Here is a 23,891-nt window from a genome sequence, read left to right as displayed (position 1 = left end):
AAGGACACAGAGGCGCTGAACAACACACTAGAACAGATGGACCTAATAGACATCTATAGAACTCTACACCCAAAAGCAACAGGATACACATCCTTCTCAAGTGAACATGGAACATTCTCCAGAATAGACCACATACTAGGCCACAAAAAGAGCCTCAGTAAATTCAAAAAGACTGAAATCCTACCAACCAACTTTTCAGACCACAAAGGTATAAAACTAGAAATAAATTGTACCAAGAAAGCAAAAAAGCTCACAAACACATGGAGGCTTAACAACAAGCTTCTAAATAGTCAATGGATCAATGACCAAATTAAAACGGAGATCCAGCAATATATGGAAATAAATGACAAAAACAACACAAAGCCCCAACTTCTGTGGGACGCAGCGAAAGCAGTCTTAAGAGGAAAGTACACAGCAATCCAGGCATATTTAAAGTACATAGCAATCCAGGCAATCCAACCCAAATGAATAGTCTAATGTCACAGTTATCAAAATTGGAAAAAGAAGAACAAATGAGGCCTAAAGTCAGCAGAAGGAGGGACATAATAAAGATCATAGAAGAAATAAATAAAATTGAGAAGAATAAAACAATAGAAAAAAATTAATGAAACCAAGAGCTGGTTCTTTGAGAAAATAAACAAAATAGATAAACCTCTAGCCAGACTTATTAAGAGAAAAAGAGAGTCAACACACATCAACAGAATCAGAAATGAGAAAGGAAACATCACAAAGGACCCAACAGAAATACAAAGAATTATTAGAAACCACTATGAAAGCCTATATGCTAAGAAGCTGGAAAACCTGGAAGAAATTGACAACTTCCTAGAAGAATACAACCTTCCAAGACTGACCAAGGAAGAAACACAAAATCTAAACAAACGAATTACCAGCAAAGAAACTGAAGCGGTAATCAAAAAACTACCCAAGAAAAAAACCCCTGGGCCAGATGGATTTACCTCGGAATTTTATCAGACATACAGAGAAGATCTAATACCCATTCTCCTTAAAGTTTTCCAAAAAATAGAAGAGGAGGGAATACTCCCAAACTCATTCTATGAAGCCAACATCACCCTAATACCAAAACCAGGCAAAGACTCCACCAAAAAAGAAAACTACAGACCAATATCCCTGATGAATGTAGATGCAAAAATACTCAATAAAATATTAGCAAACAGAATTCAAAAATATATCAAAAGGATCATACACCACGACCAAGTGGGATTCATCCCAGGGATGCAAGGATGGTACAACATTCGAAAATCCATCAACATCATCCACCAACATCAACAAAAAGAAAGACAAAAACCACATGATCTTTTCCAGAGATGCTGAAAGCATTTCCTCTGAGATTGGGAACAAGACAGAGATGCCCACTCTCCCTGCTGTTATTTAACATAGTACTGGAGGTACCAGCCACAGCAATCAGACAAAACAAAGAAATACAAGGAATCCAGATTGGTAAAGAAGAAGTAAAGTGTCACTATTTGCACATGACATGATATTGTACATAAAAAAACCCTAAAGACTCCACTCCAAAACTACTAGAACTAATATCAGAATACAGCAAAGTTGCAGGATACAAAATTAACACACAGAAATCTGTGGCTTTCCTATATACTGACAATGAACCAATAGAAACAGAAATGAGGAAAACAACTCCATTCACAATTGCATCAAAAAGAATAAAATACCTAGGAATAAACCTAACCAAAGAAGTGAAAGACCTATACCCTGAAAACTACAAGTCACTCTTAAGAGAAATTAAAGGGGACACTAACAAATGGAAACTCATCCCATGCTCATGGCTAGGAAGAATTAATATCATCAAAATGGCCATCCTGCCCAAATCAATATACAGATTTGATGCAATCCCTATCAAATTACCAGCAACATTCTTCAACGAACTGGAACAAATAATTCAAAAATTCATATGGAAACACCAAAGACCCTGAATAGCCAAAGCAATCCTGAGAAAGAAGAATAAAGTAGCGGGGATCTCACTCCCCAACTTCAAGCTCTACTACAAAGCCATAGTAATCAATACAATTTGGTACTGGCACAAGAACAGAGCCACAGACCAGTGGAACAGATTAGAGACTCCAGACATTAACCCAAATATATATGGTCAATTAATAGTTGGTAAAGGAGCCATGGACATACAATGGCAAAATGACAGTCTCTTCAACAGATGGTGCTGGCAAAACTGGACAGCTACATGTAGGAGAATGAAACTGGACCATTGTCTAACCCCATACACAAAAGTAAGTTCAAAATGGATCAAAGACCTGAATGTAAGTCATGAAACCATAAAACTCTTAGAAAAAAACATAGGCAAAAATCTCTTGGTTGTGAACCTTAGCGACCTCTTCTTGAACATATCTCCCCGGGCAAGGAAAACAACAGCAATAATGGACAAGTGAGACTATAGTAAGCTGAAAAGCTTCTGTAGAGTAAAGGACACCATCGATAGAACAAAAAGGTACCCTACAGTATGGGAGAATATATTCATAAATGACAGATCCAATAAAGGGTTGACAAACAAAATGTATAAAGAGCTCATGCACTTCAACAAACAAAAAGCAAATAATCCAATTAAAAAATGGGCAGAGGAGCTGAACAGACAGTTCTTCAAAGAAGAAATTCAGATGGCCAACAGACACATGAAAAGATGCTCCACATCGCTAATTATCAGAGAAATGCAAATTAAAACTACAATGAGGTATCACCTCACACCAGTAAGGATAGCTGCCATCCAAAAGACAAACAACAACAAATGTTGGCGAGGCTGTGGAGAAAGGGGAACCCTCCTACACTGCTGGTGGGAATGTAAATTAGTTCAACCATTGTGGAAAGCAGTATGGAGGTTCATCAAAATGCTCAAAACAGACCTACCATTTGATCCTGGAATTCCACTCCTAGGAATTTACCGTAAGAACACAGCAATCAAGTTTGAGAAAGACAGATGCACCCCTATGTTTATCGCAGCACTATTTACAATAGCCAAGAAATGGAAGCAACCTAAGTGTCCATCAGTAGATGAATGGATAAAGAAGATGTGACTCATATACACAATGGAATATTATTCAGCCATAAGAAGAAATCAAATCCTACCATTTGCAACAACATGGATGGAGCTAGAGGGTATTATGCTCAGTGAAATAAGCCAAGTGGAGAAAGACAAATACCAAATGATTTCACTCATCTGTGGAGTACAAGAACAAAGGAAAAACTGAAGGAACAAAACAGCAGCAGAATCACAGAACCCAAGAATGGAGTAACAGTTACCAAAGGGAAAGAGAATGGGGAGAATGGGAGGGCAGGGAGGGATAAGGGCAGGGAAGAAGAAAGGAGGTATTATGATTAGCATGTATAATGTTGGGGGTGGGGAAAAGGGGAGGGCTGTGCAACACAGAGAAGACAAGTAGTGATTCTACAGTGTCTTGCTATGCTGATGGACAGTGACTGTAATGGGGTTTAGGGGGGGACTTGGGGTAGGGAAGAGCCTAGTAAACATAATGTTCTTCAAAAAAATAAAAATAAATAAATTAAAAAAAAATAGTAATGTGATGGTCCATCACTGAAACAGATTATGAGTAACTGAAAGGACTACTGAATCGTGAAAGAAAGAAGTTACTAAAAACAGAAACATGTCTGTAAAGTGCTTAGTTTTGTAAATAACTAGAAATTGGCTATGATACTAATTTCTACACCTGAAGTCTTACACCACATGCACATTGTAAGACTACTGTATATGTAAACATTTATTAATTAATCCTTGCCTATTTGTAAAAAATATATTACTATCTCAAGTATCAAATGATTTCATTCATCTGTGGAGTATAATAACAAAATTAAAACTGAAGGAACAAAACAGCAGCAGACTCACAGAACCCAAGAATGGACTTACAGGTACCAAAGGGAAAGGGACTGGGGAAGATGGGTGGGGAGGAAGGGATAAGGGGGCATTATGATCAGCACACATAATGTAGCAGGGAGGGATACGGGAAAGGCAGTATATACAGAGAAGACAAGTAATGATTCTATAGCATCTTACTACACTGATAGTGACTGTAATGGGGCATGTGGGGGGGACTTGATAATAGGGGGAGTCTAGTAACCATAATGTTCAAGTAACTGTACATTAATGATATCAAAAAAAGTAGAAAAAAAATTATATATATTACTATCTGATATCTTGAATTAGAAGAAAGTCTTCATATTTATGCTCCTAAATAAAACTATGCCTATGTTCCATAATTAAAATGGATTTGTATCTGAAAACTCTACTTACCACTAAAACTTTCAGAATTAGATGGTTCTGGTAGGCAGATTCCAATCTGTGATTCTCTAAAATATTAAAAAAGGGAGGTGATTTCTCACAGATCAGAAAGCACTGCAGTGCTATCCCTCCCTTCCCACCCATCCTCCCCAGTCCCTTTCCCTTTGGAAGAAACCAAGATCAGGACACATTTTTCATGGTACTGCAACAGCATGGTAGTTTGAAATTATTTTAAAAATATTACTGCAATAAAGAAATGTGGGAAGTGTTGGCAAAACAATCTCATAGCCACCCAGAAAAAGGCCCTGATTAAGTAGTAATAGAACTGATAGCAACCTCTAAAGAGAGCAATAAAGTTTTCTGTATATGTGAATCACAAAGACTATATTAAAGGGAAACCTGAAATTTCCATCCTCAGCTAGGAAAAGGAGGCATTGTTCAGGCCCTAATACGGCAGGGTCAAAGGAAAAAAGGGAAGATTCTGAAGAGAAGTACCGCCTGCACAGAGAGGCCATGTTAGGCTGGCCTGGATTTGAACCCAACTCAGCTACTCAGCCACTGACTGACCTTGGACAAGTCACCTAACTTCCTGATCCTCAGCCTCCTTGCCTACAAAACAGAACTGACACCACCCTCTTCCCAGAGTCACTGTCAGGATTACAAATACCACCAAAACCTTCATCCCGTATCAGCACAAGGAAAGCACTCAGTAACTGGTAGCTCCTGTTGTTAAATAACTAATAAAAATCACTTAAAACATCTTTATGGTTCATGAAGTTAAGGCCTAGACATCTTGCAAGGGAATAATATAGCATATTTATTTGTTTGAATGAATAAATAAAAAATGGCCTGTCAAAATTGTTTTGAAACTATAACCAAGTTCCTCTTTTACAACAGAAACATGCCAGAATATCCCCTTCACTGAGTCCAGTGGCAGGCAGCCCTCAGTGCCCCAAATAACTAGACTGTCAGTTTTCAGTTCCTAGACATAGCTCATTTGGCCAAAGTATTGTGAAGACAATTCAATCTATTTTATCCTCAGCATAAAAGATAACATTACGGTATTAGGAGCTCAGGTCTCATACACAAAGAGGTCTGGATTAGCCTGGTTCTACCATTCGCTGTCTGACCCTTGTTAACTCTCTTTCAGTATCTTTACCATAAAATGGTGAAATAGCTATTTCATGGTGTCCTGAGGAGGTAAAATGAGATAATATGGATAAAGTGCTTAGCAGGGCACTAAGGACATAGCAACCAACACAAAAAATGAGAGTATGAAAACCATAATGTGCAGATCATCAGAGCTCACAAAGCCATGAACTCCAGAGCAATCTTACCTGCTTAACATGGTAGCAGTTATATGAATCCTATGATCTAAGCAATATTTCTTATAGGTATAAATATATAATATATAAATAAGGTATAAATACAAAGCATCAAGTCTTACCCCATGAAGTTAAAAACTCGGCAGCGTATCGATAAAGGCGGTTCATGATCTCAATCACGATGGCATAGATGATGCTGGGCACATACAGCAAGACACCGGTCCATTTGGACCCACTGTTCTCATGCAGACCCAAGGCCCAGACCTCCATGTCGAAGTAAATCATCATGACATACAGAGAGAAATAGAGACAGAGGCACACAAATGGCAGAGAGACCAGGTAAATGCGTAACTGTCTCTTGTAGCTAGGGTAGATAGGCTCCTCCTTGCCAGTGATGGAATTGATGCCCAGGACCCCATGAAATCCGGGCCGGGGCTCCTCAAACTTCCTCTTCATGACCAGTGTCCCCCACCTGTAGGTCATACTGGCACAGCCACGCTTCCACACTTCCAGGATCACTGTGGACCAGATCAGGTTGAATGAGGCGAAGATCACATACTTGTCATAGTCTTCCCACACAAACACGTAGTAAGGTAACCCAATGACTGCCATGGGAATTAAGGCAAAAGTGAAATATTCCAAAAATCCAAAGTAAAGAGCAATTGTCTCCCCAAAGTAGCCACGAATACAGTCTACAAGGAAAAGGGAAAAAAGACCTTAAGTACAGACAATCAAAGACTTTCTTTTTTTTTTAATCATTTCAAATAAGCTTATTCATTTTTTTAGTGAAGGATGATCCCTTAACATCCTCATTTCCCCATCAGTGTGGGAGGGCAATCCATCCCCCAGGCCCAATGCTGCCCCACCCCAGGGGTGACCACAACTGCTCGGGCTGCTCTACCAAGCCCCCTGGGCTGCTTTCCTCTTTGCTTTTTCATCTAATGGATGCCCTTCTCTACCCACCGTCAAAAAAAAACACTCACCGTTGGGCTTGTTGCATATCTCCAAGGTCTTAGTTTAAATTCAGCCATAGCCAATGAGCCATTTTAATTTGGTAGTTTAATTTATGTTCCCCACCGTCCGCCCACTTTAATAGTATGTGTATTTACACATGTTGTTTTCCAAGAAGACTGCCCACCCATAGGGTCCTGCTCTGCCTACCCAAAGATATCTTTTCATCAATCTGTCAATGGCAAGTTTTTCAGTACACAGAAGAAAATTTATCTAAATGCACAAAACAATATTCTACACATTAACTTCTAGAGCAGCTATGAAACACATTTATCTATACTTTTATATAAGCACTGGACAGAAGAAGGGTCAAGCAATATCACTGTTAATTTTCTGTAAATTCAACACAAGCTTAACTAACCCAAAAGAGGTCACAGACACTTCCCCCTTTTCCAGCACATCTACATGGTTGAGTGCCTGCACTGTTAAAGCACCCTGCACTGAGACCAGGGAGATGCAGGCAGCAGGGGAGGTGCAGTAACTGAGGTTTTCATTTCTTGGTTAATTATATATATTTAAAATGTTTTTTAAAGCATAATGTGTCAGATTAGTCTAAGAAGATGTGTTAAAGTAAGCTTGGCTAAGTTGTTTTCCCCTACCCTTAATTCCTATAGCAAACCCAGGAGCACAATACAAGTCAGTATGATGAGGTCACCCCAAATCTGAATCAGATTAAAGGACATCCAAGCAATGAAAAGAAAAGTAATAGTGCTCATGGTCCTGAGCTCCAAATCAGATGACTTTCCTCTTTTGATCTTAAGGGGAAGCCTGTGTGCCAGCTCCTACTGCCAGCCCCAGCACTCCCATAGGCCTCAAGGGCACAACTGCAACCAGGCTCAGCCTTCACATCATCACCTCACTTTCCCCTTCGCTTTCTGAGAATGAGCCACTGAATACCATCCCTTACAAGTCTTAGAGGCAATATTTAAATTTACTGCCATCTAAGTGTCCAACAAATTGAAAAAAAATGTCATAAGTGTGACATAAAATAACTACTTTATCACCTGGAATGCTCAAAAACAAAACTTTTCCTTTCAGAAGATACAAGATTCAAAATGCAATTTCAAAATTGTATCCTAAAAAAAACTTTTATTCATTGTTACAATATTATAATGTTTTCAGAAATGCAAGTTAGAAAATTATTTTACAGGGATTCCTTTAAAAATCAAAACAGAAAAATCATTTAAAGATAAACTGATAACAATGTTTATGGTGAAATCTACTAGTTTAATTATAATCCTTATGCTTAAAAAATATAATAGCTAAACCAAAAATTCAAACATCCATATTCACATAAGTCTACACACAGTAACACAGTAATGTTCAATACACACCTAATAAGGTAATGGTTGTTCTTGTGACTATATTCAGAGAAAATGGGCAGACCCAGTAACATACACTGAGATACTTATTTACCACCTCAAAAGACGTTCAGGTCTACCAGGCTGTCCCTAAGAACAAGCACAGCTTGACCCACTTAAAATTATTAACTCAAAAGAAATACAAGTTTTCATATACAAAATATTCACAGTCAAATTGAATTCTTATAAAAGATGTTCTACTCCAATATCTGACACTGACTCATGAAAGCCACTCAGAATTGCCTGTGTGTGGGTGAAATTTAATAAAAGCATATAATTCAGTCCATCTAAAATATTATGAGAAATTAATTAAATAAATGGGTCGTGTAACCCATCTTGTCCCCCCACCTCCCCAGTTCTTCCCCACACACAGTTGGCAGGCCCTGCCTGGCAGAGTGAAATATCTCCTACCCAGTAGGGACAATGCCATACTGAATTGTGATTTTTCATTACAGTTTTTTTCTTCTCTCTGAGCACAGAGACTGAAACATACCTACGGGCTGATACTTTAAAGGAAACTGAGTATACCAGGCATCCTCCAGCTTCTTCAGGGCTTCATTATCATGCAGTGGAAAGACCTGAACCACGATGCCAGACGTGAGCAATCTTCTCACTGCAGATGGAAAATGTGCCAAACTACATGAAATGGACTTGAGATAGTTCATGGTGTATGCTTCATCAAGTATTATGAAGAGACCACAGTAAGAGAGGAGTCCTACACAAAGATCAATGTTATCCTGCCTACTCCAAAGACATACATTATTTTTCTCTTCAGAATGTAAATATCTTTACTATTTACTTTGACTATGAAAGCAATACAAGTTGCAATAAAATTTTAACCATATAAAAATATACAAATTAGAAGTAGAGATTTTTCTACTTATTCTCTCCCTCCCACAAAAAGAAACACTGTAAATAGAAATTTAGTGTATGACCAGAGTTTAAAACATTTTTCCACAAATATATTTTTAAAACCATTCTATACATATTGTTCTGTAATCTTTCCTCATGCAGCAGTATACATTTTCAATGCCAATATAAATAGAACATGAAATGTCCTTTTTAATGGTGTCATAATATTCTCTCATATGAAATGCTATAATTTAATTATCTATTGAAAAACACTTGATTCCTTTTTTTTTCGCTATTATGTTAAAATACTTGTAGATATACCTTTTCCCACCTGTAGGGAAAATGGAAGTTCCCATGGCCCGGATGCTCACTTGACCCTGCTCTACTTGCCCACTGTGCTTGTGCAATGATGTGACTGCCTCCTGCCCAGGCACCTGCTTACACACATGCTGGCGAGGAGCCAGTATTGTCTGTGTTGCCATAGAAAGAGGTCCACCCAGTGCTCTGCACAGCAGAGGCAGCACAGACGGATTGTGATACGGAGGTGACTCTAGCGCTCCAACTACCGCCAGGAGAATAAAGGCCTTTTACCCCCAACGTTCCTTTGCTGTTATTTGGTTTCATCAAATCCAGAGTGAACTTGCCTGGAGCAGAACCCCCTGGCACTATACCACCTTATTATATCCTTGTTATTATCCTTCCTTATTACATACACTTGTAAGTAGAATTGCAAGGGCCAAGAGCATATGCATTTTAAATATTAACACATATTACAAAACTGCCCCAGAGAAATTTTACCTATCTGTCCTCCCACTACAATGAAGGTAAGAGAATATTCAGTTCCTTTCATTCTTGTTGGTATTATTTTCAAAATTATTTTCATCTTTTCTCATCTGATAACAAAGACCTACAATCACAAACAGCAAATACCAAAATCAACTAAAGACTTCCTACTTTAAGCAGTCATTTGATTGGTATGATTTTTAAGTCAAGAACATATCTGAAACAGATAAACAAATTTAAGCACAATATCCCCTAGTAATAGATAAAAATGGGGCATTCTCTCATCCATAATTACTTAGTGTAACTCACTGAGTGCTTGGGTCCCAGGTCTTTTAAGAGGAATTGTGTTCAGCAGACATAGAGAATTCAAATGCAATGCTTGTGCTATTTGGGGGAGACAAATGGAGTTTGTCCACATGAGTTCCTATTATACTCTCTTACTAAAGAATAAGGCAGCTTATGAGATGGAATTTGCATCAAGAAAGGATGCCTGGTTATAGTCATCCACTGACACACTTTGAGCTCCTTAAGGTTTATCAACTCATCCCTTCCAAGGGCTACCTCCCTTATCTCCTATCTATCTTGTCACCAGACAGATAATGAGCATGTCAGGCAGCATGTTAAGGCCCCTTAACAAGGATGGCAAATGAATGTCTGCAGCATGGAAGAGAAACATGATTTAAGTTTTCACTGCAGAATCACTATATTTAACAAAGAGATGGTATTCTCAGAACAGAGGCCCTATCATAAAATCTTCAGAATGATTTAAAAGTAAACCTAACTTCCTAGAAAAGAGAAAATAATAATAAAAAAAAGGAGATATCTGATACAACAGGAAAAAACCTGGGTATGAGAAAAAAGGACTCTTAACAGATGGTTCTTCTTATGACTATATTTCATAGGGAAGATATACAAAAGAAATAGTCTTAAAAAGCTAGAGTTGTGATGAACTCCTTCTTTATAACTAAAAAAGGTATATACTCAAAATACCAGTAACTAGGCTAAAAAGGTATATATTTTAAGTTATTGCTGCTTCTGGGGCTGTGAAACCCCAATCACCCACCACTCCCTGAATCTTCTCTTACTGGGGAATGTACAACTGCACCTTATTCTTTCTTCTATTACTGTCCTTTTCAATTACTTTACCAGGTTTTTAAACTCTGAACTGACTGTAGGTATTATTATTTTACTATTTCTAAGATCTTTTTTTAAAACTTTACTATATTCTACTATAGAAGACTTTCTAGGCAAGCATAAAACCAGCTTGCATACTTCTAAAAATAGGCCTGCTAACTGAGGGACTCAATATAAAGCTGTAAATCCTAAATTACTGGGCTTCACACTTTCAATGCCAAAAGCAGGGTTCCAGTTTCAGCTTCTTAAAATAGAGGTTTTTCTTTTAATCCCTTAACTTTCTCAGTCAGCTAAGAATGTAATTAACACTACCATTACCCTCAACGGAAAACATGATGCTATGCAGACCTATTTAAAGAAGGAAACAACTGCTTCAGGGGAGGATCAAGATGGCAGAGGAGGAGGGCCCTGAGCTCACCTCCTCTGACAGACCCAATAAGGCTAAAACCACATGCAAAACTCTCTCTGAGAAGGCCTGCAAACTAGCAGAATAGCTGTGCTACAGCTAAAGATATGAAGCACAAGCCACATCAAGAAGGGCAGAAGGAGTGGATACGCAGTCAGTTCAGGACCAATACCCTCATATGGGACAGGATATCACAGGCCCAGAGGTCTTCCCAGAGAAACAAGGCTCCATGCCCTGGTCGGGAACCCCAATCTGGGATATGCACTGGGAAGATGTGACCCTGTAACTTCTGGCTTTGAAAACCACCAGGGCTACTCCTGCCTAAGACAATCTACAGATTTAATGCAATCTCTATCAAAATACCAAAAGCATTCTTCAATGAACTAGAACAAATACTTCTAAATTTCATATGGAACCACAAAAGACCCCAAATAGACAAAGCAATCCTGAGAAGGAAGAATGAAGCAGGGGGGATCTTACTCCCCAACTTCAAGCTCTACTACAAAGCCACAGTAATCAAAACAATTTGGTACTGGCAAAAGAACAGATCCACAGACCAATGGAACAAAATAGAGAGCCCATATATAAACCCACACATATTCGGCCAATTAATATATGATAAAGGAGCCATGGACACACAACAGGGAAATAATAGCCTCTTCAATAACTGGTGTTGGCAAAACTGGACAGCTACATGTAAGAGAATGAAACTAGATTACTGTCTAACTACATACACAAATGTAAACTCGGAATGGATCAAGACCTGAATGTAATTTATGAAAACATAAAACTCACAGAAGAAAACATAGGCAAAAATCTCTTGAACATAAACAAGAGCAACTTTTTCCTGAGCACATCTCCTCGGGCAAGGGAAACAAAAGCAAAAATAAACAAATGGGACTACATCAAACTAAAAAGCTTCTGTACAGCAAAAGACACCATCAGCAGAACAAAAGGGCATCCTATAGTATGGGAGAATATATTCATAAATGACATATCCAATAAAGGGCTAACATCCAAAAAATATAAAGAACTCACATGCCTCAACACCCAAAAGCAAATAACTCAACTAAAAAATGGGCAGAGGATATCAACAGACACTTCTCCAAAGAAGAAATTCAGATGGCCAACAGGCATGTGAAAAGATGTTCCACATCGCTAATTATCAGGGAAATGCAAATTAAAACCACAACAAGATATCACCTCACACCAGTGACGATGGCCAACATCGAAAAGACTAGGAACAACAAATGCTGGCGAGGATGCAGAGAAAGGGGAACCCTCCTACCCTGATGGTGGGAGTGTAAATTAGTCCAACCATTGTGGAAAGCAATATGGAGGGTCCTCAAAAAACTAAAAATAGAAATACCATTTGACCCAGGAATGCCATTCCTAGGAACTTACCCTAAGAATGCAGGAGCCCAGTTTGAAAAAGACATATGCACCCTTATGTTTATCACAGCACTATTTACAATAGCCAAGATATGGAAGCAACCTAGTGTCCATCAGTAGATGAATGGATAAAGAAGATATGGTACATGTACACAATGGACTATTATTTAGCCATAAGATGAAAACAAATCCTACTATTTGCAACAATATGGATAGAGTTAGAGGGTATTATGTTCAGTGAAATAAGCTGGGTGGAGGAAGACAAGTACCAAATGATTATCCTCATTTTTGGAGTAAAACAAAGCAAAACTAAAAGAACAAAACAGCAGCAGACTCACAGACCCCAAGAAGGGACTAGTAGTTACCAAAAGAAAGGGTTGGGGAGGGAGGGAGAAGGGGATTAAGGGGCATTATGATTAGCACACATAACATAAGGGGTCCCAGGGAAGGCAGTATAGAGGGGAGAAGACAAGTAGTGACTCTATAACATCTTACTACACTGATGGAGAGTGACTGAAATGGGGTATGTGAGGGTCCTTGATAATATGGATGAATACTGAAATGCTGAAACCACATGTTGCTGATGTGAAACTTTCATAAGATTATATATCAATGATACCATAATTTTTAAAAAAAGAAGGGAAAAAGAAAATTAACCAGGCTGATTGTTCCAAGGGCTCACTTGTTCCAAGACCCAGCACAGAGGCAGCAGTGTGAAAAAACCCTCAGCCACACATTAAGGAGATTCACTGACTAATTTTAAGGCCCATGCTGGAGGGGCAGAGATCTGTATAAATTTTCTCCAGGAATGGAAAAACTTGGCAGACACCATTTTTCTTATCTTCCTTCTACTTTTCTGGCTGGGCACTGATGGGTGCCATTTCTGTCACTCTCCATCTACTCAGTTAGCACTGCTCACCCCTCTGTGCTTCCATGTGGACCTGCCAACCCTGGCAAGCACCCCTTAAAGTGGCTCCTGCCCTACCATACCTGGCAGGTGGACTTGGCCAGATCAAAACCTCCAAAGTAGCTGCTGCCCTGATGTACCCAGCAGGCAGCCTCAGCTAGCACCAGCACTCACTCAAATCAGGCCCAGAACAGTTGCTGCTGTAACTCAGAGTCAACTACACTGGGGCCAGCTCTGCCCACCAGTGCACCTGCATAGCTATAGCTGGGCTTCTCAGCCAGCTGAAACAGGGGCCAGCCCAACCTATTGGCACAGCTGTAGCAGTCTAAGCCCAGCCACAAGAGGGTGCACAGAGCCCACAAAGGGGACACCCCTAGAGTGCCTGCTTCTGGTGACCAGGAGAGACTGTACTTCTGGGTCCCAAAGGACACCTTGTACTAAGAACACTGCTTTCAAGACCAGGAGACACAGCTGATCTACCAAACAGAGAGCATGCAAAATGAGGAGACAGAGGGGTATGCTCCAAATGAAAGAATAAAACAAATCTCACAGAAAGAACAAAACTGAGTTAAGCAATTTACCTGATAAAGAGTTTAAAGTAATGGTCATAAAGATGCTTGGAAGAAGAACAGATGAACACAATAAGAATTTCAACAAAGAGATAGAAAATACAATAGAGAACTGATCAGAGCTGAAGAATACAATAAGTGAAAGAAACAATACACTAGAAGAAAAAAGATGGCAGAGTGAGAGGTGACACACAGGCCTCCTCCCAAAACCACATATAATACGAAAATATAATTAATACAACTAAGCCTGAAAGAGCAACAGGAAAGAAGGCTGCGCCAGACTGCATACACCTGGAGAAAAGAACAGACCTCACAGAACAGGGTGACATACCAAAGGGGTGACGCAGCAGGACCCAAGCCCTTCCCCCACACCAGCTCACCGGTGGGAGAAAGAGAAACAGAGTGGGGAGGGAGTGGAGGCCTGGGACTGCTGAACACCCAACCCTGGAGATTTGCTCTGGGAGCACAAACCTACATTGCATGACGTTCTAGAGATTAGTGGGGTTGCAAAGCTAAGACAGGCAGAATACCTGGAGAGACTGAGATTCCAGCTGCTTATAGAAAACAGAGATCCACATCTGGCTGTTCTGGGATAAAAGAAAGGAGGGCAGTCTGAGAGACTTCCTAACAAGGTAGCCCTTAGCAAGAAGACTCCTAACGGGGCAAGGATTGCACAGAGCTTACTGCTCAGGAAAAAGGACAGGTGGATGAAATTAGGTGCACTCTGCCCAGCAGGTTGGGAACTTTCAGGAGCTTCAGGCACTCCATACCCCTGGCAGTCTACACAGCTCCAAGGCCCCCCACTGTGAAATGCAGCTTACTATGCCTTCCTCCCAGCCAGCCCACACTAGCTCACAAACCAGCAGTCCCTACCCTGGCATCAGGCCAGCCAGAGGGAAGCTCCACCTATGGCAGCTACAAACGCAAAGCATAGAGGGTTACACCTGTGTGCTCAACCCACTGGTTCTGTCAGTGGAGGCAGGCACAGCAGCCAGGAAGCGAGAAACAGCTCTTTCCTCCCCTGAGGCACCAGCGCCACTCGCCTGTGACCCCTGACATCACTCCAGGGGCTAAGCAGCTACAGAGAGTAGAGCTTCTGGGCACTAGAGAGTGCCATATGCAAATATGAAACATCAAAGGAAACTGGTTCAAACAAAAATACCATAAACACCAGAAAAAGGGTCAAGTGAAACTGATCTCATCAAAATTCCTGAAAGAGATTTCAAAATAAAAATCATGAACATGCTCACGGGTATGGAATAATATTTAAGAACTCACAGACGAATTTAGGATGGAGATTCAATCACTGAGAAATTCCATATCTGAAATGAAACATACAATGGAGGAATTTAAAAGCAGACTAGATATGGTGGAGGAGACAGCAAATGGAATAGAAATTAGAGAAGAGGAATACAAAGAAGCTGATGGACAGAGAGAAAAAGGATCTCTAAAAATGAAAGAATATTGAGAGAGCTGTGTGACCAATCCAAATGGAACAATATTTGCATTATAGGGGTACCAGAAGAAGAAGAGAGAGAAAAAGGGATAGAAAGTGTCCTTGAGAAGTAATTGCTGAATACTTCCCCGATGTGGGGAAGGAGACAGTCTCTCAGGCCATGGAGGTACACACACCTCCCAACACAAGGGACCCAAGGAAGACACCACCGAGACATATAATAATTAAAATGGCAAAGATCAAGGACAAGGACAGACTATTAAAAGCAGCCAGAGAATAAAAAAAGATTGCATACAAAGGAAAACCCATCAGGCTATCATCAGACTTCTCAACAGAAACCTTACAGACCAGAAGGGAGTGGCATTATATACTTACTGCAATGAAGCAGAAGGGCCTCAAACCAAGAATACTCTACCTGGCAAGATTATCATTTAAATTTGAAGGAAGCATTAGACAATTTCCAGATAAGCAAAAGCTGAGAGAATTTACCTCCTACAAACCATCTCCAGGGAGTACTTAGGAGGGACTGCTCTAGATGGAAGTGTTCCTAAGGTTAAATAGCTGTCACCAGAGGAAACAAAACCACAGTAAAGAAAGTAGAACCATTAATTACTAAGCAGATGCAAAATTAAATCACCTACACCCAAAGTCAGTCAAGGGACAGACAAAGAATACAGAATATGACTCCTAATATATAAGGAATGGAGAAGGAAGAAAAAGGAAGGAAAAAAAAAAGAACCTTTAGGTTGTGTTTGTAATAGCATACTAAGTGAGTTAAGTTAGACTGTTAGATAGTAAGGAAGTTACCCTTGAACCTTTGGTAACCACGAATCTAAAGCCTGCAATGGCAATAAGTACGTAATCTATCAATAATCACCCTAAATGTAAATGGTCTGAATATACCAATCAAAAGATACAGAGTCACTGAATGGTTAAAAAAACAAGATCCATCTATACGCAGCCTACAAGAGACTCACTTAAAACCCAAAGACATGCACAGACTAAAAGTGAAGGGATGGAAAAAGGTATTTCATGTAACTAATAGGGGGAAAAAGCAGGAGTTGCAGTACTTGTATCAGACAAAACCAATTTCAAAACAAATAAATTCCAGGAGACAAAGAAGAACATTACATAATGATAAAGGGGTCAATCCAACAAGAAGATATAACCATTATAAATATCTATGCACCCAACACAGGATCACCTACCTATGTGAAACAAATACTAACAGAATTAAAGGGGGAAATAGAATGTAATGCATTCATTTTAGGAAACTCCAACACACCACTCACTCCAAAGGACAGATCAACAAGACAGAAAATAAGTAAAGAGACAGAGGCACTGAACAACACATTAGAACAGATGGACCTAACGGACATCTACAGAACACTCCACCAAAATCAGCAGGATACACAATCTTCCCAAGTGCACATGGATCATTTTCATGAACAGATCATATACTAGGCCACAAAAAGAGCCTCCATAAATTCAAAAAGATTGAAATTTTACCAACCAGCTTCTCAGACCACAAAGGTATGAAACTAGAAATTACGCAAAGAAAATGAAAAATTCCACAAACACAACATGCTCCTTATAACGAATGGATCAATGACCAAATAAAAACAGATCTAGCAATATATGGAGACAAATGACAACAATAATTCAACACTGCAAAATCTGTGGGATGCAGCAAAGGCCAAGCTAAGAGGGAAGTATACTGCAATACAAGCCTACCTCAGGAAAGAACACTAGAAACTAGAAAAAGAAGTACAAACGTGGCCCAAAGTCAGCAGCAGGAGGGACATAATAAAGATTAGAGCAGAAATAAATAAAACTGACAGGAATAAAACAATAGAAAGAATCAATGAAAGCAGGAACTGGTTCTTTGAGAAAATGAACAGAATAGATAAACTCCCCAGCTAGACTTATCAAGAAAAAAAGAAAGTCTACATATATATACAGAATCAGAAATGAGAAAGAAAAAATCATTACGGACACCACAGAAATACAAAGAATAATGAGAGAATACTACAAAAAATTACATGGTAACAAACTGGATAACCTAAAAGAAATGGACAACTTTCTAGAAAAATACAACCTTCCAAGGCTAACTCAGGAAGAAACAGAAAATCTGAACATCTGACCAATTACCAGCAACAAAATTGAACTGGTAATCAAAAACTACCTAAGAACGAAACACCTGGACCAGATGGCTTCACAGCTGAATTTTATCACACATTTAGGGAAGACCTAATACCCATCCTCCTTAAAGTTTTCCAAAAAGTAGAAAAGGAGGGAATACTCCCAAACTCATTTTATGAGGCCAGTGTCACTCTAATACCAAAACCAGGCAAAGACACCATAAAAAAAGAAAATTACAAACCAATATCTCAGATGAACATAGATGCAAAAATCCTCAACAAAATATTAGCAAACTGTATTCAAAAATACATCAAAAAGATCATCCATCATGATCAAGTAGGATTTATTCCAGGGATGCAAGGATGGTATGATATCAGAAAATAAATCAACATCATCCACCACATCAACAAAACAAGATAAACCAAGGAGGTCCACACCAAGAGACATAATAATAAAATGTCAAAAATAAGAGACAGAATCTTAAGAGCAGCAAGAGAAAAGATACTAGTTAAGTAAAAGGGAATACCCACAAGACTATAAGCTAATTTTCAGCAGAAACTTGGCAAGTTGGAAGGGAGTGACACAATATATTCAAAGTGTTGAAAGGAAAAGACTCAATTCAGCAACATATTAAAAGGATTATACATCATGACAAGTAAGATTTATTCCTGAAATTCAAAATTGTTCAAAGTACAAAAATCAACCTATGTAATATACCACATTAACAGAATGAGGTGAAAAAAACACATGATTATCTCAACTGATACAGAAAAACACTTAACAAAATTCTACCCTCTTTCATTGTAAGAACACTCAACAAACTAGGAACAGAAAGAAACTACTTCAATACAATAAAATCCATCTATGAAAAGTCCACATCAAAGACCATACTGAATGGTGAAAGATTGAAAGATTTTTCTCTAAGATCAGGAGTAAGACAAAGATGCTCATTTTCACTTCTATTCAACACAGTATTGGAAGTTCTAACCCAAGAAATTAGTCAAGTAAAAGAAACAAAAAGCATCCAAATTGGAAACGAAGACATGAAATTATCTTTGTTCACAGATTATTTTATACATAGAAAAAAAACCAACCTGTATTTTCCACAAAAACAATCCCAGAACTAATAAATGAATTCAGCAAGGGAGCAGGATACAAAGTAAGCCCACAAAAATCAGTTGCATTTCTATACACTACTAATGAACTATATGAAAAGGTATGAAAATCATTCCATTTTTTACAGCATCATAAAGAATAAAATACTTGAGAAATTAACTAAGGAGGTAAAAGACTTATACCATGAAAACTACAAAATAATGCTAAAAAAAATTAAAGAAGACATGAATAAGTGGAAATGCACCCCATGTTTATGGGACTTCATACTTTTACCCAAAGCAATCTATGGATTCAGAGGAATCCTGATCAAAATTCCAATGATGTCTCTTGCAGAAATAGAAAAACCATACTAAAATTCATATGTAATTTCATGGGATCTCAAATAACCAAAACAATCTTGAAAAGAATAACAAAACTTCTGAATTTCAAACTTACCACAAACCCACAGTAATCAAAACAATGTGGAATTGGCACACATACAGACATACAAACAGACATACAAACCTATGTAATAAAATAGGCCAGACACAAAACCCCATACATATAGTCAAATGCTTTTTGACAAGGATACAAGGCCATTCAATGGGGAAAAGACAGTCTTCTCAACAAATGGTGCTGGGAAAACTGGATATCCACCCACAAGCAAAAGAATGAAGTTGGATCCTTATCTAATACCATATATAAAAATTAACTCAAAATGGATTAAAAACCTAAACATAAGACCCAAAACTATAAAACTTCTAGAAGAAAACATAGAGGAAAAGCTTCATGTCACTGGATTTGACAATGATTTCTTAGATATGATACCAAAAGTATAGGCCAAAAAATAAAAAACTGGTAGGTTAGACTTCATAAAAATTAAAAAATTTTTATATCCAAAGACAGTATCAACAAAGCAAAAAGACAACACACAAAACAGGAGAAAAAATTTGCAAATCACATATCTGATAAGGGATTAATATTGAGAATATATAGAGAATTCCTAAAATTCAGTAACAACAAAAAAACCCTAAACAACTTGATTCAAAAATGGGCAAAGGACTTGAACAGATATTTCTTTAAAGAAGATATATGAATGGCCAATAAGCATATGAAAAGATGCTCAATATCACTCATTAGAGAAACACAAATCAAAACCACCTCATACCCATCAAAATATCAAAAAATTACAAGTGTTGGTGAGGATATGGAGAAACTAGAATGTTTGTACATTGTTGGTGGGAATGTAAAATGGCACAGCCACTGTGGAAAACAGTATGGAAAATTAAAAACAGAAACACTGTATCACCCAGCAATTTCACTTCTGGGTACAACCCTAAAGAACTGAAAGCAGGAGCTCAAAGAGAGATTTGTACCCTCCACAATCACAGCAGCACTACTCACAATAGTAATTGTGGTAATGTAAAAGTAACCCAAGTGTCCACTGATAGCTGAATAAGTAAAGAAAATGTGGTAAATATATATAATGGAATATTACTCAACCTTAAAAAGGAAATTCCAACACAGGTTACAACCTAGATGAACCTGATGACATTACGCTAAGTGAAATAAACCAGTCACAAAGAGAAATACTGAATATTTCACTTATTTGAGTTACTTAGTGTATTCAGAATCAAAGACAAAAGTAGAATGGTGGTTGCTTGGACATGGGGCAAGGGGAGAAAAAGAGAGTGATTGTTTAACAAGTAGAGAGATTCAGTTTTACAAGATGAAAACAGCTATGAAGGTTGATGGTGATGATGGTTGTACAAAATTATGAATGTATATAATACTATTAAACTGTACACTTGAAAATGTTTAAGATGGTAAATTTTATGTTATGTGTATTTTATCGCAATAAGAGATGGAAAAAAGGACAAGGGGAGAGAGACTGAGAGAGGGAAACGTTAGAGATAAAACAATCAAACAAAATTGATATTTATGACTGGATCTTCGTTTGAACAAACCAGCTCAAAAATATATTTGCTGACAACTAGAAAATTTGAATATGGCCTTTGCATATTCTTGGGCATCTGTCCTCCTGGGTAAATATTGGAAGGTAGTCTTATATGGACTATTAAAAGGAAAGCAGGCTAGGGAACACAAAAGTTTGTATGTTTAAAGTGTACTTCAGGCAGCACAACTGCTCTGAGGCCTTGCTGCCCTCTGGCTGAAGCAAACGTGGATTACACAGAGAGGGAAACACTGCCACTCTGCAAACTAGTGTTCTCCTTCAAGGGGAATCACACAAATCAAAAGGTGGCAAAGCTAACTGCCATCCGGGTATTACGTCACTTTGTAAATCTCCTTACTTTCAGGTGTTCCCACCCCATGGGATGGGAGGAGATGGGAAGGGTGTTCCAGGAAAAGACAATGGCTCCCATTTTCATTCCCCGACAGATTTCATTACAGTACAGTGTTTACACATAGAGTAAACTTTGATGATTTTAAAAGAGCAATATATACATATGTTCACATTGAATTTTAAGCTAACTGAATGCTGTGAGGCCTTGATAAATAAGAACAAACCATAAAGAACATATTGATCTAAAGTTACAATATAATGAAGAAGGCAAGAGATATGTTCATGAAAAGTTGTTATTGTAAAGTTCTGTAAGTTTTTCAGTAAGAAAAAAAGCTGTTTTTGTTATCTATGTCCACTAAGAAAAAAACATTGCATTAGTTGTGTGTTCACAAAGTTGGTCGGTATAATGACTTACACAATGACTTCCCTGGATATAACTTTGTCTGGTGGTGACCAGGGATCGTTTTTTCATCTCTGGCTCTAAGATTTTCAAGTTCATGTTTAATAATGAATTGACATTCTGCCATTGTGAGGAAATCATCATTGTTATCTAAAATAAAACAGAAATTTCCAGTTATATTGTCACTCATGGCCAAAATAAAATAATATTCAAATAACTGGGGAGTATAGAAATTATGTATGCAATAAAATGTTAACCTAAGGAGTATATAAAGTATAAAACTGGTAAATTAAACAGAAGATACAGGTCCTTAGATGTTTTATAAGAAAAAAACATTCCACTATGCCTTCACAAATTCCTTGATCACGGTACAGTAGCCCCTCATCCAGTGGTCCACTTTTCATGGTTTCAGTTGCCCAGGTCAATGGCAGCCTGATGCTGTGCTGACCTCATTCACCACACTTCATCTCATTACATAGGCATTTCATCAATTCACACCACAACAAGAAGGGCGGGTACAGTACAGTAAGATATTTTGAGAGACAGAGACCACATTCATGTAACTTTTATGATAGTATATTGTTATAATTGTTCTATTTTATTAGTAGTTACTGTTGTTAATCTCTTACTATGCCTAGTTGATAAGTTAAACTTTAGCACTGTATGTATAGGAAAAAACATAATATATACATTCCTGAAGTTTCAGGGCAGTCTTGGAATGTATCCCCAGCAAGTAAGGGGGACAACTGTAGTAGTTATTACATAATACAGTACAAACATCCAAAGGGCAGAAAAAATTGCCTGATTTCATTTAATACCAATGAGCAGAGGGCATTATGTTCTTTTACTCTACTAATTTGTAACTAGGAATGGAAATCAAGTTTGCCCATATGGCAAATTCTCCTCTTTCAGACATTCAAGGCCAGGCCACTTTCTCCTGGAATTGAATGCCCTCTCATAAATGAGGGAAGAGAAACTGATAAGATTTTTTAACAGGTTGTCAGTGTTGTTCTTTGACAGGTGAATCCTCTTAAATGGGATGAATTTCCTTGGTCATCTAGTCAGTAACATATAAAAAATCCAGAATGAGTACGTCTTGTACCTCTGAAAGCCCTGGGAGGAACCTGTTTGATTCTGAAGCCAAACTCCTACTCTGGTAACACAGCCACTCTGGCCTTCTCAGTTCTTTCCAGAAACCATTCTCTTTTGGAACCCCATTTGAGGCCAGAACAGAAGCAGTTATCCATCCTTCCAGGACATGGGGGACTCAAGGATACTGAACTACTACTGTGTTTCCTATGATAAGATTTTTCTACACCAAGCTAGTGAATATTCACTAATTTACACTAGTTATAAATTATTCTAATTCTAAGAATTAGAATAGAATTATATAAACAAGTTCACATGTATCATCCTAATTTATATTAATCTATTCCAGGCGTGGCAAAGTAAGGCCTGTGGGCCAAATCTGGCCCACCACTAGGTTTCACAAGTAAAATTTCAGTGGAACACAGCTTCATCCACTCATGTCTTGCACTCTGAGGCTCCTCTGCTCTACGATGGCAGTGCTGGGTAACTGTGAGAGATCATATGGCCCACACAACCTAGAATATTATCAAGACCTTTACTAAAAATGTTTGCTGACCCCTGGTCAGCAAACTTATATTTGATATACTGATTCTGACAGAAGCAATTTTGGGACTCACCATCAAAACCTTTGAAGTCATGCCGGGCTCCGTATGTGAAGGCTCTCATGGTGTCGTCACTACACTCTTTCACCAGCCCCACTGCTTCCGCCCCCAGTAACAGTCTGACCTTGGAGGCACCAACAAGATACAAGTTCTGATTTTCTAGTGTTTCTCTCTCATATTTATTTAACAATGGTCTAAAGAACAGCTGGGCACCTTAAAAAACAAAAGATAAACACCATCTTAGAAAGGGGCAAAGTTTCAAAAATGAAAACCTTCTAAATAAATGTTCTGTTTTGAATTTGTTAGAAGGAAAAAAAATTATATTAACAATTTAAATCCATCTCCCAAATAAGAACTGTAAGTAGGCTGGGGACAGCAGTTCTTTTTAGCTTTTTGAAATAAATGCCAGAACTAGAAAATGTAATAAGCAGCTTGCCAGTTACTCAAATTAGAAGTAGACATGAGACAAGAATCCAATATTTATTAGCTCTAGGTAAAAAATCGTACTGAATAAAAATGTGAAGCAAAATAGTATCATTTCTTAATATAAAAGTAACAAACCAAAATGTATGAAATTTAATTTGAAATGGAATATCTCAGTAAAAATGCCACAAATACAAGTTTCATTAGACTATAACACTTTATGAATGTTACATGCTAAATAATAAGCATCAATTTTTCAACATAATTTTTCCCATAAATTTCTACATTCAGTCAGGTTTGATATTTTTCTTAAATAGGTTCTCAAAACATTAAAAGTAGATTTTATGATTGGATACTGTA

At 38.1% G+C, this 23,891-nt stretch overlaps 1 protein-coding gene across 5 annotated transcripts in view; it reads right to left on the bottom strand.

Annotated features, from left to right (window-relative positions):
• ANO10 (anoctamin 10) overlaps positions 1-23,891 on the bottom strand; it is a 335,794-nt gene that overhangs the window by 299,949 nt on the left and 11,954 nt on the right. For all 5 annotated transcript variants that reach the window (XM_073232454.1, XM_073232457.1, XM_073232458.1 and 2 more), the window contains exons 3-7: positions 23,124-23,321; positions 21,433-21,567; positions 8,470-8,589; positions 5,727-6,296; positions 4,292-4,347 (exon numbers count right to left, since the gene is read on the bottom strand). In XM_073232454.1, the coding sequence (XP_073088555.1) occupies positions 4,292-4,347; positions 5,727-6,296; positions 8,470-8,589; positions 21,433-21,567; positions 23,124-23,321 (1,079 nt within the window). The remainder of the gene's footprint in view (positions 1-4,291; positions 4,348-5,726; positions 6,297-8,469; positions 8,590-21,432; positions 21,568-23,123; positions 23,322-23,891) is intronic.

This window comes from Manis javanica, chromosome 3, assembly GCF_040802235.1.
Source record: "Manis javanica isolate MJ-LG chromosome 3, MJ_LKY, whole genome shotgun sequence".
Classification (NCBI taxonomy): domain Eukaryota; kingdom Metazoa; phylum Chordata; class Mammalia; order Pholidota; family Manidae; genus Manis; species Manis javanica.
Note: the sequence above shows the minus strand (reverse complement) of the source record. Positions and strands in the feature narration are given on the sequence as shown.